Source organism: Macaca nemestrina, chromosome 10 (assembly GCF_043159975.1).
Source record: "Macaca nemestrina isolate mMacNem1 chromosome 10, mMacNem.hap1, whole genome shotgun sequence".
NCBI classification, from domain to species: Eukaryota; Metazoa; Chordata; class Mammalia; order Primates; family Cercopithecidae; genus Macaca; species Macaca nemestrina.
Window position 1 is genome coordinate 29,568,736 of NC_092134.1, and position 17,863 is coordinate 29,586,598.

General features: G+C 45.4%; 1 protein-coding gene across 5 annotated transcripts in view; it reads right to left on the minus strand.

The window, feature by feature from the left end:
- LOC105497739 (stabilin 2) overlaps positions 1-17,863 on the minus strand; it is a 168,200-nt gene that overhangs the window by 88,019 nt on the left and 62,318 nt on the right. For all 5 annotated transcript variants that reach the window (XR_011608912.1, XR_011608911.1, XR_011608910.1 and 2 more), the window contains exons 16-25: positions 17,426-17,479; positions 17,049-17,129; positions 14,843-14,995; positions 11,802-11,864; positions 9,410-9,496; positions 8,511-8,597; positions 7,339-7,450; positions 4,073-4,253; positions 2,169-2,262; positions 584-742 (exon numbers count right to left, since the gene is read on the minus strand). Coding sequence is in view for 2 of the 5 variants with exons in the window: in XM_071071220.1 (XP_070927321.1) it covers positions 584-742; positions 2,169-2,262; positions 4,073-4,253; positions 7,339-7,450; positions 8,511-8,597; positions 9,410-9,496; positions 11,802-11,864; positions 14,843-14,995; positions 17,049-17,129; positions 17,426-17,479 (1,071 nt within the window). In the remaining 3 variants the exon portion in view is untranslated. The remainder of the gene's footprint in view (positions 1-583; positions 743-2,168; positions 2,263-4,072; positions 4,254-7,338; positions 7,451-8,510; positions 8,598-9,409; positions 9,497-11,801; positions 11,865-14,842; positions 14,996-17,048; positions 17,130-17,425; positions 17,480-17,863) is intronic.

The following is a 17,863-nucleotide window of genomic DNA, read 5'->3' on the forward strand; positions in this document are numbered from 1 at the left end:
ATTTCAAATCCCAGTTCCCATCTTCCATGTGTTCTGACCTCCTTAGCCTTGTATTCTAAACACACCTGTGGGTCCTACCTGTGGAAAGGGGTGGAAGCAGGTGGGCATGGGTCGGGGGAGGGAGCCTTATCAGTCGCCTGTTTTTTCATTGCCACAATCCTAGGTTAGTTGGTAGCCCCTCCCCTGGAGCTGATTAATTTTTAAGCAGTAGCCTTCTCTGCCTTGTTCTCCATTAAATGACAATGAGTGAAAGTGATCAATACGCTACAGAGCTATAGAAATATAAGGTCGGTCCAGGATGGTGACTAAGAGGGCAGCCCTGGAGTCACGCTGGGTGCAAATCTTGCACTATTATTTATTTCCATGATTTATGCAACTAGCTTCTCATTGCCTCAATTTCCTTTTCTATAAGATGAGATAATACCTCATCATAGGTTTGTTGTGGCAATGAACCCATGTTCACTGCCACGAATGATTGAAAAAAGCTGCAGTAAGTTCGAGCCAAAGTATTTCTGTCCTGAGGGGAAAGAAAAGTCACTGCATGATTCCTGCTTTCTCTTTGCTCCCATGACATCCAACCTACCTGCCCGGGACCCACGTACAAACAGGTTGCGTTGTCGTGGCAGCCTCCTGCACTGGGCAGCAGGCAGTTGTTGATCTCCAAGCAGTCTCTCCCATTCCCTGTCCAGCCCTGCTGACACACGCAGGTGTGGGTGCCCGTGCCAGTTTTGATGCATTCTGCCTGCAGGAGGAAGAGAAAAAGCAAAGCCTCTGAATCCTCAGCCCAGCCACATGATTCCAAAAGAGAGAGTTTCCAGACATATGTTCCAGAAACACATATTTGCATTGAGTGAGGTGGAAATGCTTAATTTACATTGAGATTCATGAAAAGATTAGGTAATTTAGAGAACAAAATTGCTTGGAGCTGGCCAGCTTATGGCCACTAACATCACGGTGTTAGTTATTAAGCCAGGGACTGTTTATATTGTTTTGCAGGTGTAAACCATCATCTTGAGGAAAGTATTGTTATCTCTATTTTATAGCTAAGGAAACAGGTGTTGCCCAAGGTCATGCAGCTATAAAAAGGCATGAACCCAGGTCTGTATAATGTGGGAACCCAAGCTCCACGATATCAGCTCCCGGGCCTCTCAGGAGGAGCCTTGCCAGGAGGCTGGAGGACAGAATGAGAAGGAGAGAGGGGTACAAGATACGGTGTTGAGATGAGGCTGAGGGGGATGGGGTTGGGATGGGGCTTGTTCAAAGGGAATCAAAGGAATCTGTAGGCTGGGGTCAGGTGGTTTCATCTAGATTTTATCCTTAGAGCTAGAGGAAATTACGGAAGGGGCTTAAATCTGGGAAAAACATGATCTGATTCACTTCAGGCCACTCTGGCTGTGAGTGGAGAATGCACTGTGGGTAGATAAGAGGAAGTAAAGAAACCAGTTACTAAACCATAGGTAAGGAATGAAGGTGACTAGGGTAGGGTAGGGGTGGCGATAATTGAAGGGAATTAGTGAAAGCAATGGTAGATTCTAGCTATACCCCTACCAACAGCAGAACTTAGTCACTTGACTCTCCCAGATCCCAGTTTCCTAATCAGTGAAATGATCACTTGAGCCCAGGAGTTCCAGGCGGTAGTGAGCTATGATTACACCACTGTGCTCCAGCCTAGGTAACAGAGTGAGACCCTGTGTCAAAATAAAATAAAAATTCAAGGTTTAAACACAAATGCTTCACACATATGAAAAGTCATCAGACACTGACCTGTAGAATGTCTTTCCTCAGGATTTCCTAAAAAACCCAACCAACCAACTGAAAAAAGCCAACAAGAAGCCAGGCAGGGCCGGGCGCGGTGGCTCATGCTTGTAATCCCAGCACTTTGGGAGGCCAAGGTGGGCGGATCACGAGGTCAGGAGTTTGAGACCAGCCTGATCAACATGGTGAAACCCCATCTCTACTAAAAATACAAAAATTAGCCAGGGGTGATGGCATGCCCCTGTAATCCCAGCTACTCAGGAGGCTGAGGCAGGAGAATCGCTTGAACCCAGGAGGCGGAGGTTGCAGTGAGCCAAGATTGTGCCATTGCACTCCAGCCTGGGCGACAGAGTGAGACTCCGTCTCAACAAACAAAGAAACCAGGCAGGTTGGAAATGAAGACCAGTACTTACATTGCGGCTACAGCCTCCTGGAGTTAGTCCTGTGCAAGGGTCCATCTCAGAACATACAGTTCCATCTCCTTCATATCCTGCTTTGCAAACACAACTACAAAGGAGAGTGCACAAAATCAGCCCCAGAATAAGCACCAATGACCGAGAAGAGAGCCAGCCAGCTAGAGATGAGCCAGTTCCTGGCCGAATGGCTCCATCGTTTGCTCCTGTGGAGGAAGCCAGTGCTCAAATGTGGTCGGGGTACTTCTGGGGTCTGCAATCAGATACACCTGGGTGGAAATGAAGCCCGCCCACTTCTTAGCAGTTGTGTGACTCTGCACGAGTCCCTTAACAACAGAGAGATCTTATTTCTCATGAGGAAAATGGGCCTAATACCTCCCATATAAGGCTGAAGGTTAGATGAGCGAATGCACACCGAGCATTTAGCAGAGCACTTGCAGATCATAAGGCTCAACACCTGACACCTGCTCTTATTTTACCAGCACCTGCCTCTTTATAACTCTTCCTGCTCAATACTAGTTATTACCTCTAGTTCAGCAAAGAAGAGCTCTACTCTGGCTTCTATGCAACAGCTCTTAAAATACTTGAAAATGACAATCAGGTGAGACTTCTCCTCTCCCCTTCTCTGGCCCCTCATGGGTTTCCCCCCAACACCACATTCTCAAGTGCCTCTTCTGTGAGCTGACTTGGTTTCTTGACCCATTACCTTTCCAGACGCTCCTCTCAAAATGTTCCGTGATGATACTTTTACTATTAAAGGTGGCCCATTTATTCATGTGTTCAACCAATATTTATTGAGTGCCCTATGATAGATGCTGGAGACATTGTACCCCCATGTTCTACTGCAAATTCAGTCATCCGTGACTTACAAAAATTTAAAAATATATATATTTCATGTATCAAGTTTCCTAGAGGAACAAAATACATTATCTGGTGTCCAAATGAAGAAATAGGTTGATCTGTTCCAATAACGTTTGATTTACCTAAGGCAATATAGTTCATACAGACCCATGCTGACAGTCCTCTGCAGATGATTTAATAGGTTTCGGGGGTAATTTTGATTACATGTAGTTTTGCCTTACGCACTGATATAGATCCTAACTCCTTAGGAAAAGGCATTTCTATTGTACAACCGTGGAAAAACAGTCTCTTGTCTCATAGCCTACAGTCTGGTGGGAGAGGCAGACCAAAACAAATAACTACATAAAATAAAATTTAAGAAATTAAGAAAAGCAGTGCAAGAAGAGGACCAAGAATTCCAGACACCCTCTGCATTTCCCAGGATATTTTAGGTGGTTACTGCCTTGGAGCTAGATATTTCCAGCGAAGTACATTTCTTCTGGCATTTTCCCCCTCAGACCCACTGCAGAATGCTAGACAGTATTAAGGAAACAAATGGCAACCTATTGGTTAAAGACCCAATTTCCTGCAAGATGCCTTTAACAGGGGAGAAATCATTAACAGCTTTAAAAAGCAAAGGTGTCTTCAAAGACTGGAACGTTGGTGGACAAATCTTCATTTCTTTCACATATGTGGTGATAATAATTATGGTTTCCATGATGGAACATCTTTGATGTGCTAGCTCTGGTACTAGGTGATTTTGCATTCAGTTCTGCTAATCTCCACAACCGGCCTGCTTGGTAGGTATCATCACCCTCACTGTACTGTTGAGGAAAGCGAGGTTCAGAGAGGTTAAGTAACTTGCCCACAGTCACACAGCTGGTAAGTTTCAAAGCAGGGAGTGCTGCAATTGAAACCCAGCTCAGACTGAGGTCCTTTTCACAAACACCACACTGTCAGCTGGAGGTAACAGGCCTCAGTTCAGAGTTCAGATATGGGTTGGTTCTGTCTACAGCTAACACAGTGACTTAGTGTCACTAAGGGCCATCCCCTCACAGACCTACCTGGCTGTCCCACTGCTGTATTCACAGGTGGCGTGGATGTGACAGAACTGCACGTAGGGCCCACAGGCTGAGGTCTGCTTATCACAGAGTCTCCCGGCAGAGCCGTCTCTGCATGTGCCGGTGAGGCAGGCCCCATCGCTGTCTATCCTGTTATCGCATGTTCCATGAACGCACGGGCATTCTGAAAGAGGAGGAGGAGGGACATCCGTCCAGGCGTTGGGGACAAGCCGAGCACTGAGGCAGAGCACCCTGGAGGACAGGGACCACCTCCTCTCACCCCCCATTCACTCTTGTCAAAGCAGAGTCTGGGGGCTGAGCCGGGGGAAGACTCAGGCTGTTATTTCTTGGAGTCTTAAGCGTTCTCAGAGTGCCTGGGACAGCCCTGGGGAGCTTGCCTGTCCCACCCAGGAGGGGAAGAACTTGGTCTCAGAACTCCTTTAAGACTGAGCATGGTGACTCATGCCTGTAATCCCAGGACACCGGGAGGCTGATGTGGGAAGATTGCTTGAGCCCAGGAGTTTGAGACCAGCCTGGGCAACATGGCGAAACCCAGTCTCTACAAAAAATACAAAAATTAGCCGGGCACGATGGTGTGTGCTTGTGGTCCCAGTTACTGGAGAGGCTGAGAGATGGGAAGATCACTTGAGCCTGGGAGTTTGAAGCTGCAGTGAGCTATGACTGCACCTCTACACCCCAGCCTGGTCAACAGAGTGAGACCTTGTCTCAAAAACAAAACAAAACGAAACAAAAGAAAAAAGAACTCCTTTTTATCTATATGTGTGTGGGGTGTGGGAAAGAGGATGTGACACTTTGAAAGAGGCCAAGGAACTCCATTTTCAACTACTTCCTTGTTGGAGAGTTTAGCCTGGAAACTTCTCACCTTTCATGAAGATATTCTGGAATAAAAAGAAGTGATTTCCCATGCTGGCAGGGCTCCTGATATGTAGCTAATGTGTTTGTTTTTCACTCTGTCACAGCAAACCAATGATAACCAATAGGCAATATTTGGGCACTGACTTCATTCAAGGCACCGGGTCAGCCTTCCACATGCACCATAGTCACCAGGCCCAGCAGGTAGGTACTTTTATAACCCCCATTTTTCAGATGAGGAAGCTGAGGCCCAGAGAGAGGAAGCAAACTGCCCGACTTGCTGCTAAATTCCCAGGCAGAAACTTAAACCGGGATTCAAAGTCCATTTCTGTTCGTGACTGTGTAAACACCGTAGATCATTACATGAACTGGCATTTCCATATCACTGCTATCATTTTAAACCTTAGCTGCTGAATTTGCTTTCAATTGTAGGTATTTGAAAATTGTAACACGGGCCGCCTCATCAGACTCAGGTTCCTATGCATGTGAAAGTGGAAAGAAGGACATGGAGATTTTCAGAGGCACCTGGCAAGGATTGGGGGGGCTTGGAAAATGATCAAAAATAAAGGAATCTGGAGTTTAGCCAGTACCCACGGGAGAGGAATTCGTGTGGGTGCTTGGAGCCAACATCCAGGAAAGAGAAGAACAACACAAGTGAGCAGGGTTGGAAAACCACAGCCGGATTTAAAACCAAAAAGAATTTTTATACAATTTTAGGGAAGTCAGAGCTTCATTTGCAAGGAACGAGACCCCTGTGTGAGACTGTGTGCAGCCGTAGCCCTGGAATGAGAGGTGTGACAGCTGGAAGCCCCCCACCCCATCCCAGCCTTGGTGTCCTGCCCGGCTGGCCTCAGACAAATGCCAACATCGTCAGACCTTGGGATAAACCCTGATTTTTTTTCTTCCTCTAATATGGAAATCTAATTTGGCAAAAAGAACATTGGAAAGGATTCAGCAGCCTCGACCCTGCTGTGCTGTGCTTTCCCATCCATCCTGAGAGTTACCTGTGAAGACCAAATAAGATAGGAGAGCGGAAGGGTTGTGTGTTTCATAACAAATGCATGGAGTTAGTAGCAATAGTAAGAGGAGCGGCTTTGCTTATTGATGACTTGCTAATTGTAAGTTCTGTGCTAAAAGCCCCAAATTATGGTCTAATTTAATCCTGTCAGCAACCTATAATGTAGGTATCACTATTATCTTCATTTTATAGGTGAAGAAATAGCCTTTTTCTGAGATCAGACGGTTGGTAGGCTGGAGCGTGGGGACTTCAGGTTGGTCTGACTCTACAACGAGCTGTTAGCTTAGAAATATGTCAAAAAATATGTTTATTTAAATATACACAGGATGTCATTTTAAAGAACAGAATGAATTTTCTGAGGTTGCATAACTTCATTTTTTTCAATGCCTATTGTGGAACTTTCTACATGTTCTACAAGCTTGATATTTATGTCACTGTACTTAGACTAACAGCACCAACAATAATAAATAATAATAGTGAGATAGTATTTGTGGCACATGTTTTGTACTAGGTGTGGTTCTAAGGCAAGCGCTTTCCATTTATAAGTTGTACTAACCTTAAAAGGTACTTGCTATTATTATCATCCCCATTTTACAGATGAAGAAACTGAAGCCTAGAGAAGTATAGTAACTTCTCCAAGGCCACAGGCCTTGCAAATAAAGGAGTTGAGGGAAGGGGTCTGCCTGAAAGGTAGGGAGTGAATTTGATTCTTTTTTTTTTTTGAGACAAAATCTCACTGTCACCCAGGCTGGAGTGCTGTGGCTCAGTCTCAGCTCACTGCAACCTCTGCCTCCTCGGTTAAACCGCTCTCCTGCCTCAGCCTCCAGAGTAGCTGGGATTACAGGCACCTGCCATCACGCCCGGCTAATTTTTGTGTTTTTAGTAGAGATGGGGTTTTGCTGTGTTGGTCAGGCTGGTCTCAAACTCCTGACCTCAAGTGATCCACCCCCTCAGCCTCCCAAAGTGCTGGGATTACAGGTGTGAGCCACTGTGTCTGGCCTGAGCCTGTTTCTTGATATAGAGCCCACTAGCACTTCAAGAATGTGGAGAAACCTTTGGAGAGTGGTCTTCAAAATGTGCTTCGCAGACCAGCAGTGTTGGTGCCCCCGCCCCGGGAACTTGTTAGCAATGCAAATTCTGAAGACTCACTGGGGCCTACTGAATCAGAAATTCTGCAGGTGGGGCGCACCTGCAGAGTTGGGGATCAGCCCTCTGATGCACGCTCCAGTTTGAGAACCAAAGCTTAATGAATGCTCTGTGATGATGGCGTACCCCAAGCAAAGGGGTCCTCAGACACCAGCCTTGCGCCAGTAGCCTGCTGCAGTGTGAGAGGGAACCATGCTTAGGAGTGGAAGGAAGCTCTGGAAGTGCCACTTACTTTTGTTACACTGAGGTCCGTATTTATTGGGATCAGAGCAGAACTGACACTGGGAGCCTTGGAAGCCCTCCTTGCAAATGCACGTCCCGTTGCCAGCGAGGCTATCTGCACACTGGGAGCAAAGGCAGGGCCCGTGGGCCATTAGGACACATACTTCTCAGGTGTTTTCATTTCATGGCCTGACTTCTTTGACTTCAGATTAAATCCCACCTGACATGACCCTCTGGGACTCCTTGTGGAAAGTGGAGTCATGTGATATCAGGGAGGATGCTAAAGCAGTGCCGAGCTTGGGAATCCAATCCGGGATTTAGAACTTTAAGGGAAGTCACTCAAGGGGGCATCACAATGCTGAACTGGGAACCTTTCAACAATGCTTAAGGGATAAGACAGGGGCCTCCAGAATGAGTGAGTGGCCTGTCTTTACAGTCTCACCTGCTCAGCAATGTGACTCCAAACTGCAGTGTTTTCTCTCTTCAGTGATAAACGTATTTGCCTCCCACCTTCCTAGCCCTGGCAAAGTCAGTGTGTGCTGATTGACATCAGCGCTGAGTGTGGGGCCTTTTAACCCCTGGCCACAGTCATTAGTACTGGCCTTTCCCTATTCTCCTTTTCCGCATGGTGTCCCCACTCATGGCTGTACTTTCCCCTTGAAAAAGCCATGTTTTAGAGGCGGGTTTATTAAATGCACAGATGTATAATTTCCCCATATGAACCACAGCTACTTTTGCCTCCAAGCTAGATGAGGTAAGTTTTGGCTGTTACATTTCACTAGGTTTTGCTCATAGGTTCAAAAAAGCAATTACGAGGCACAGCTATTTTTTAACTATCATAAAGTCTTAGTTCTGGAAGGAGTCTTGAAGATCAATGCAGGCCAACCCTGATACCTCCCACAGGAGGAATGTGAGGCCCAGAGATCCTTGTTGAGTTACCCAAGGTCCTGCTGCCCGCAATAGAGAAGCAGAGACGAGAGGCAACATTACCGGACTCTCTCTCCCCCATCCCCCATCCCAGACCCAGATTCCTTCCACTGCAGACACCTGCTGTTCTTTTAGTAAGGGGTCATTTCTTTTGCTTCCTGGGAAGAGTAGCCGGCATTGTATCATATTTTGGTTTAGAAGTTTTAAAAATTATTGTTCGATTTGACTTATGGAAGGCCAGTCTTCCGTATTCACCTGTCCATTTCCTGAGCATGGATTTGAGAAGCCTCCTGGACACTGGTTGCAGTCGGGTCCATAGAAGCCTTTGCAGCACTTTGGAATCTGAAAAACAAAATGCGTGCTGCCCTTTGAAACCCCAAGCAGAGCACCAGTTCCTCAAAGGGGATGCATTTTAATTTCCATTATTATACTAAACCATTTTCGCCTCTCCTTATGAGGTTGTCCTTTTCTTTGGCAGTTGATGGCATGGCTAGTGCTCAGTTGTCTGGTCACCACAGCTCTACTGAGCCCCCTCCCCTGGGTGCAGGACTGGCTCTAACACTGTGCAAATGGACAGAGGGAGGCTCACACTTGTGGAGCCAACGTTCTAAGTCGGGGAAGAGTCAATGTATGAATTTTAAAAATAGTGAAACAAGATCATTTCAGAGAATGGTGAGTGCTGGGAAAAGAAAGTATTATCATCCAGTGATGTCAGGTAGGGCCAGAAGTCAGGTGGGTACTAGGGAGGCCATTGTAGATTGGTGGTGACAGGGCTGGTTAATGGAGACACTGAACATGAATTAGCCTCAGGGAAATCTGGAAGAGCATTCAGAGGGAGGGAATGGCAAGTGTGCATGCTCTGAGGTGGGAATGGGGGTGAGAGGCAGGTCAGAGCCACAGGCAGAGGGTGGGCCACGTGGGGAAGCATCAAGAGTGTGATCTGTGTTAAGAGGGTAGTGAACCATGGGAGGCTGTGATGCAGGGAAGGGGAGAGTCTGGCCACCATATGAAGAATCTACCTTTGATTCCTCTGTGGGAAGACAACACCAAGCATGGGCCACCTGTGACCACATGGACCCTAGGACCCAAGGGCATGGCCCTGGAGCTGCCTGGCCCTACTGGCCTAGACTGGGCCTTGGCCACGCACTCCTCACCTTCACGGTGGCATTGCAGTACCGGGCACAGCCGCTCTTCAGGCTCCCAAACCTGCCACTGTAGACACATCTGTGTGTGAAGAGTGCCTGGGAGAAAGCCAAGGAGGGAAAGCATGGCAGTCAGCATGTTTAGGTCCTCCAGGCACTGCACACCCTCTGCAGACACTTGCCGTTCTACTTCCATTTCACCACTGACGTCAGGAGAGAGTGCTGGACCACACCAGCAGAACTGGGTCTACATCAGAGCCTGGGCACCCTTTTTTAGGCCTGTTCCCTTGTTGGTGGAATACAGGCCAGAGTTTGCGCCATCCATGGCCCACAGATATTTATTCCCTCTTTCATGCCACAGCAGATGTCTCTAAGCAGAAAATATTTTCTGTTCATTCTAGATGCAGTCTAGTCTCCCCTTCCAATCTACAGCCATCCTTAAGATCTCCTATAGAGACATTTTGGAGTCCCCAAAGGGTCTATCTACACTTCACTGAAAGGTTTGCCAAACAAAATAGTGATAGTCTGAGTTTTTCTCTTAGGAGATGCATTTACATGCATCCTTCCATTCTCTAATCAATGATGCCCACTCATAATTATCTAGAATTGATGTTTACTGAGAACCGTTTATGGGCCAGACACATTGCACAGATGAGTTCCTCAATCTTCAGTTCTATGTGGATGTTTTTCATGCCATTTTTTATAGATAAGGAAACTGAGGCCCAGACAGGTTAAATAATTTTTTCCAAGAAACACCGATGGTAAGTATAACGTCTAGAGAATGGGTCTTATCACATACAGACTTTAGGATCACAGTCATGTAGCCTCTGTGGGTCTCAGCTGCCTAATCTATAAAATATCAAGAAAATATTGATGAGACAATAATGCTGATTTCAAGTTTTGCCACAAGAATTTAGTCGCTGGTTCAAATTTTGTTTTAGATAATTGTTGACGTCAAGCTTACCCCTTCATCTTAGGCTCTTACTCAAGAAGACAGCAATGAGACTTTCCTAGGCTATAACATCCTAAAATATTAGCTACATGAAGGAATTCTAGGGCACCGAGGAAGGAGCACTATAGTCCTTTTGTAGAGGATCTCAGGATAATTGACCAGGTGTAGGTCACAGGATTCCCGGGAGGGGTAATTTGAGGGCTCCTTTTGGCTCCTACCCATGTGTCTAATTTCCCTTTCTTTTCCCTCTTCCTTCTCTTTCCCTGGGCTGAGACAATCTAGAATGGTGATTAAACATGCAGAGCAGAACAAATCATGGTTCTGCCACTTCAGCTGTGTGACCTTGTACAAGGTAGTTTGTGTTTCCTTGCCTTAGTGCCCCAATCATACCTCGGTTATGGTGATAATATACCTACCGCGTGGGGCTGCTGCATAAAGCATTTAGAACAATGTCTGGCACACAGCAATCACTGTGACACCAGCCAACACAATTTCCTCTTCTCCCTCTCACATTCCCTGGTTGACAGCATCCTGAAGGACTCAGGGGTAATGGCTTCGTTAAGCAAAATAAATATCTGAACACCTGCACCTATTTAATTTTAATGTTTTGCTTTACTAAATACTTCATAATAGAATCACATTAAAGAGCTCATAACCTTCCCTAGTGATCTATTCTAGTGTTTAATGCCACTTCTGGTTGTAAGTTCTTTCTTATGATAAACTTATAGGCAAAAATTTCTATCATCATTTTTGCCTTAGAACACTTTGCTTTTTACTACCAATAGAGTGCTTGGCGTATGAATGATAGATCGTTGCGTAACTGTCTGTTTTCCCTTTTAGATGGAGTTTCTCAGATAAAAGCAAAATAAAACGATTTCTTATTCATCCTCATGCCTGTGGAACCAAGCACTATGTCTGATATATGATCAATCCTCAATAAATGTGTACAGAATTCAATTAAACTTGGAAGTTTTTGATAGTCCCAGTATTACTGCCTTGTTATTTCTTGTATGTCTCTGCAGAAGGGTGCTTGGGAAGAACAAATTTAGGCCTTGTTTACAGACGGTTCTGCACAATATGCCAGTGCCACCCAAAAGTGGACATCTATAATATTACAGTCCTAAAAGGGAAAAGGTAGAGAGGAACTGAGTGCCTACTTGATTTAGGTATTATGCTTGGGTTTTTATCTTTGTGAATCTTTTTGTTATTGTCATTTACAGATGAAGAAAGAATAAGAAGGTTAAACAACTTCTCTAGGGTCAATGAACAAGGATTCAAACACAGGTCTGTGGGATCTCTTTCTACCATTCTCCATATAGTAGGCTAAGAGCCCATCTTATATTACCCCAGTTGCAATTAATATCTTCTAAAGAAGGAAGGTAGATAGGTTGAGAAACCACACCAGTGGGGCTGCTTGGGTGATCTGTGCTTTCCAGAAGCTGTCACACTCACTGTGGGCTCAGAGTTAGCAGGACATCTGCTCCAGTACACCAGAGAACAGCTCACACAAGTGCCCTGGAAGGGGAGACAGGAGGTCAGTGCAGGTTCCCTATGAGAGGAAGCAGTGGCGACGGTCCTGTGGCTGGTTTCATGCTTCCCTCCCTGTGAAGGAAACCCCACTGAGCCATGATCCTGGCCTCTCTACCCACCCCCCACCTCCCACCAACTCGACCCTGGGGAGAAGGAGTGAAGTCAGTGCTGGGGGTCGGGGTGGGGGTGGGTGGGAGGAGTTTGGGAGAGAAAACTGAGCCTTCTCAGAGCAGCCCCTTTCTTTACTTCTTTCAGAGCCAGTCTGTCCACAGGCTCTAGCTTCTGATCAATTCTCTGTATGCAGGGAGGCACCTGCCCCTGAGGGGACGTTGCAGTCATTCACTTGTGCTAGGGATGAAGTATTAGTTTTGATTACAGACTTAAGGCCATGTCCTCCAATTAGCTTAGCAGCAATATAGCTGAACACTGAATCTCTGCCTTTCAGTCTCCTGGATTCTCCTCTACCGGTTCAGGGGTGATGGAATTGGGTGTGTGCCTCAGTCTCTCCAGATCCTCTCTGACCTTCTCCATCTGGCTCTGTGCCACAGCAGGTAGACTGTGAAGGATGTTCTCTCCAGCTCCTTGCCAGCTTCTGACTGGTGTTGGCCAATGTAAGTCACTAGCAGGATTAAGGAGGGTAGGAGGATAACAAGGTCAAGGATTTCATCCCTGCTCCCTCTCTGCTTTGGCACTATCCCTACGGCTCCTGATGGAGGTCACCTCTTCCATGCTTCCTGCTGTCACTGGGTTCACGTAACTCTACGTCCTGTCCCTGGGCTCTTTGGTCCCTAGTGGCAATGGTTTCTTGCTTCTCCCTCAAAGCTCCAGCAAAACTTATTTGTTTCCTTAGCCCTGTCCACACCTCTGCAGTAGCTCCTTCATCAGAGTCTCTTTGTTTGGACCATCTCAGAGGGATTCTTTTCTTGCAGGGACCATAACTAGTACAGAGTGTTATTATTAAGCCTCTAAAATGCAAACATACATGGCCAAAGGCAGCTATGGATTCAGCCTGGTAAACACTGAGACTTCCAGAGGATACCAGCTGCTTCTACTCTTTGCTAGTCCTAAATACTTTCCAGAGAATGCGTTTGGACTTTTGATGAACCCACTCAAAACCATTCAAAACCATGTAGAGCAAATAGATTTGACTTTAAGCCTAGAGAAAATAGTAAAGGAAGAGTTCATTCTAAGGCAGCTACTGGAAGTTCTTTTCCTTATGTAACCAAAATTCTTTGGGTTGTAGCTCAAACCCATATCTTGATTCTGTTCTTTAGAGAGACAGAAAATAAGCTTTTGAATAACCTGAAATAGAACAGGTGATGCACCTGCCCAATCCTTGTTTCCAAAGAATGAACCAAACATAAATCACTGCTGGGGACTGGCTAGGAAAGTGATGGTGTTTCTGCCTCTCTTAAAAAGGGATTCTCAGAAAGGAATCAAATTCTCCAGATGGCATCTGACTGGCACAGAGGATCAGCTCCATCCTCTATGGCCTAAATCATATCAGAGTCATTACATCAATTAAAATATCTAGAATTAAAAGGATCAGCCACAATCCTGTGCCAGGTGCTTGGTCAGCTATTTCCAGCCTTCATAACAAGAAGAGGAATCAATAAAACAAAACAATAAATAAATAAAATGAGACCATTTTTCCTTGTTTGATGCTCAAGTTCCAAGGATATTGAGCATCCTTGGATTGTGAGAGCCATCACTAATGAATTATTGAAGCGTCCTGAAAAGAAAGACCCAGACCTACTATTGTTAAAACTTGGAGTTATGTTTTCCATGGGAATTGAAATAGTGCATGTACAGCAGTATTGGAATTTGAGGTGCTTTGATTAAAACTGGCTGAGCCAAAAAGTTGCTATGGAAATAGGAAAGGCTAGAGAGTACAGAAGCTCACAGGGAAACAGAAAGTTTGGTTTTTTGAAAAGTACTGCAGAAAGATGGTTGATTGGCTAGGCCAGAGCAGCTACCTGAGAAGAAATTCTATTTTAGGTGCCTCTTAGAGTAAAGCTGTGAGCCTGGAGCAAGGTCATCCCAGATGACAGAGACAGGGGAAGGAAGAGGCAGGAGACTGATCCTAAATCCCAGGGGTTGGGTTAGAAAATCCTGATTGGATCCCAGAGCTCTGGTGTAGTGGGCAAATAATATCTCTCCAAAAACTTGTGTCCCCTGGAACCTCAGAATGTGATCTTATTAGGAAATAAGGTCTTTGCAGATGTAATTAGTTAAGCTAACATGAGTCCTACTGAATTAGGGTGGTCCTTAAATATAATGATTGATGTTCTTATAAAAAGAGGAGAGGTGGGTGGGGGACAGTGGCTCAGGCCTATAATCCCAGCACTTTGGGAGGCCGAGGTGAGAGGATCGCTTAAGCCCAGGAGTTTAAGACCAGCTTGGGCAAGATGGTGAAAACCCATCTCTACAATAAAAAAGAAGAAAAACAATTAGCCAGGTGTGGTGGTGTGCACCTGTCGTTTCCAGACTGGGCAACACAGTGAGACCCTTGTAGCTACAAGCCACGGAATGCCAAGAATTGTTGGGAGCCCCCAGAATCCAGAAGGAGGCAACGAAAGAAAAATTCTTCCCTAGAGCCTTCAGAGGGAGCATGGCTCTGCTACCTCGATTTCAGACTTCTGGCCTCCAGAATTCTGGGAGAATAAATTACTGTTTGGCAAACCTCCCAGTTTGTGGTAATTCATTATGGCAGCTCTGAGGAGCCAATATTCCTGGGCAGCATCTATCATTGTGCAAATTCCCCCAAGGAACTGTGTGTGGTTCACAGTTTATGAGGTGGGACTTCAGACCCACCTGCACCTTCATCAAGACGGAAGCCCTTTGGGGACAAGCTTCTGAAAGTCAAACTTTCTTTGAGGCCTGTCTCAGAATTGTGAGGAGTGGGATGCTGTCTGCCCTGAGGAGCTGTTTGGGGCCCTTACTTATTTTCCTAGTTTTCTTACCAGTTTCATCTCTCTCTTTGTTTCATCACATCGATGGGGTAGAATCGGGACGATGGAGGGAGGAATGAGAACTCCTGTCAGTGTGTAAATTCGGCCATTTTTGGCAGTGATCTCAATTTCTTCCATTGCCACATCATTTGCCAGAATCTGTCCCTGGAAAGAAGCAATGACATCTCTAATTCTGTACTATTCTGTACTGCAGGACTGCCAGTGATCCTCAGGCAGACTGAATGGTGGCAACTTCGCTAAAAAGTCCTCGATATCACTTAACTTTTCACTGGAGGGTAGCTTGCTATCATAAGGGTTTGGCTGACAGGGAAAGATTGAATCTGTTCAGTGAATTCTTGACTAATACCAGGCAAGGATGTCGTTGTAGAAATGGTTCTTGCAGGTGCAGGGCTAAGTAAGAATTGTAATTATTCAAGCTCTGCAATACACTTGCTGTGAGAAATTGGGCAAATTCTTTGACCTCTCTGTGGTGAAATAGGGATCCATTCATTTGAATACATCTATTGACCTCATTATACTCTGCCTTTGGAGCTTGGGATACATCTGTGAACAAGTAGATGAGTTCCTGCTTATGTTTTAGAGGAGGGAGCAGAAAATGAACCAATTAGCAAAGATTTCTGATCTCCACTTTCCTCATAAACCTGCCCCCCGCCTCCAGTGTTAATGACAGCTTCATTCTTCTGGTTGCTCAAGTCAAACCCCATGAGTTATCCCGGCTTCCTCTGTCTTCACCCCCATTTAACCCATCAACAAATTCTGCTGGATCTACTTGCAGAATATTAGGTTGGTGCAAAAATAATCACAGGTTTTGCAATTTTTTAAAAATTGCAAGACCACAATTACTTTTGCACCAACCAAGTACATTCAGAATTCAACCACTCCTCACCATGTCCCTGCTACCACCCTGGTCTGAGTTACCATCAGTATTCTCCAGATTATTGCAATCAAATCTCCTCACCAGCCTCTCAAAATGTATGCCTGATCATGTCATTCCTCTGTTCAAAATCCTCCAATTGCTTCTCCTCTCATTCCAGGTAAGAGCCTGCATCCTTACCCTGACTTCTTAGGCCATGCATGAGCTAACCCCCACTCTCCTCCTCTCTCTCTTGCCCAGCCTCCTTTCCTACTCTTCTCTCTTTTGCTCCTTCTGCTCTAGCCACACTGGCCTTGCTGTTCCTCACACAGCCCAGCATGCTCCTTTCTGCTCTGTGCTTTTCACCCTTGCTGTTCCCTCTGGAATGTTCCCCAGATATTCACACTGCTTGTTCCCCTATTTCCTTCAGGTTTTGTTCAGATGTTTCTTCCCCATGAAGGTTTCTCGAGTATTTATCTAAGATGTCGGCCCCATCCCCACCTTCTGTCTCCCTTCCTTGCTTTGCTGTTTTTCTCCTTAGCACTTGCTCTAAGAGACGATATATATTATGCATTTAACTTATTTTCTATCCCCTATTTACTAGAATGAAATTTCCATACAACCAGGGACTTTCGTCTGTTTGTTCATCAGTCTGTCTTTAGGACCTAGAACAGTGCCTGATGCACAGTAGGCACTCAAATAGGTATTTGTTGAAAGAATGAGATAATCATCACCATCAACAGTGATTCTATAGAAGATATCAACCGTGTGCTGCTGGACGTTTGTTCATACTGCAGCCCCAGGGAGTTAGATGAATAACGCACCTTCTTTGGAGTTTTAAAAATAAATTGTGCCCTCACCTCAGGGTCTTTGCACATACTCTCTCTCTCTCTCTTTTTTTTTGTCTGGAACTCTCTTCTACTGATCTCTGTCCAATTTCACTTTATTCATAGCATGGCCAAAGCATCACCTCCTCACTGAGGACCTCCTGGCCTGAAGACGCTCTCAGACTCCTCCTGTTCTATGCTCTCACAGCCCCCTGCATTTCCTCTTGGGAGCACTCATTACCATTATAATTAAATAATTAACTGCTTGCCTAGTGAGTTATTTAAAGTCCGTCTTCCCTGCTGGGATAGAAGTCTATCTTTTCCACTCCTTTATTCTCGGCATCTAGTGCAGACTCTCACACATGTAGTTGCTCAGCACATATTTGCTGAGAGAAGTAACACATGAATGAAATAATCATAAAGATTTTAGCTTAGAGGCAGGATAACCTGACGAATAGTGATTATCAGAGCAAAGGTGTGTTCAAGTGATGCTGGCGGTGGTCGAGTTTTCACTTACGTTGTCGGTGGTGGTGAACTGTATGAGCTGGTTGGCCATGCTCCTGATGTGAGGGGTGGAGATGAGAGTGGCCACTTCAAGCTGCAAAGAAGAGAACAAAAGGCAAGGATGTTTGGGGCCACTCACAGGGCCCTGAGTTCTTAAAGTCCTCACTAGAAAAAATTGGCTTCAAAGTGAAATAAGTAAAGGGAGTTTTGATCTCAAGAGTTTTTGTGGCTTTGAAGATCGCTCTGATAATGGACTCATAGTTCATGGCTGAGGGTTTGTTCAGAGCTACAGATAAAGGACATTTTCTAGCATCAAGATACTGGAATTCAGGACTAAGTTAGCTATCTTGGAAGCAGAGAGAAAGTAGCAGCAGGAAAAGTGGGGCCAACCTGGGTAAATGGGACAATGTGGTATCTGACGAGTTCCAGAAGCTTCCGAGATCCCTGCAAAGGAACCAAATACTTCTTTAGTCAAAGAAGAAAACACAACACTTCCACTCTTATGGAATCCTCTTCAAATGACTTTAGACAATCAAGAAAAATGGCCCACAATCTATTGGGAAATCCAGGGTGAGAGAAGCCTCACCTCCAAATAGCTAACATTCACCACATTCCCACTCTGTGGAAGAGGCTGTTTTGAAAGCATAATATGCACGTCTCATTTAATCCTCCCAACAGCCGTGTGAGGTAGGGACTCCTATGGACCCATTTTATGTGTGGTAATACTGAGATTCAAAGACACATCCAAGGTCACAAAGCTAACTCAGGATATGAGCCTAAGAATTAGCCCAGGCTCTCAGTTACTCTGCTCTATCACTTCTCTGAATG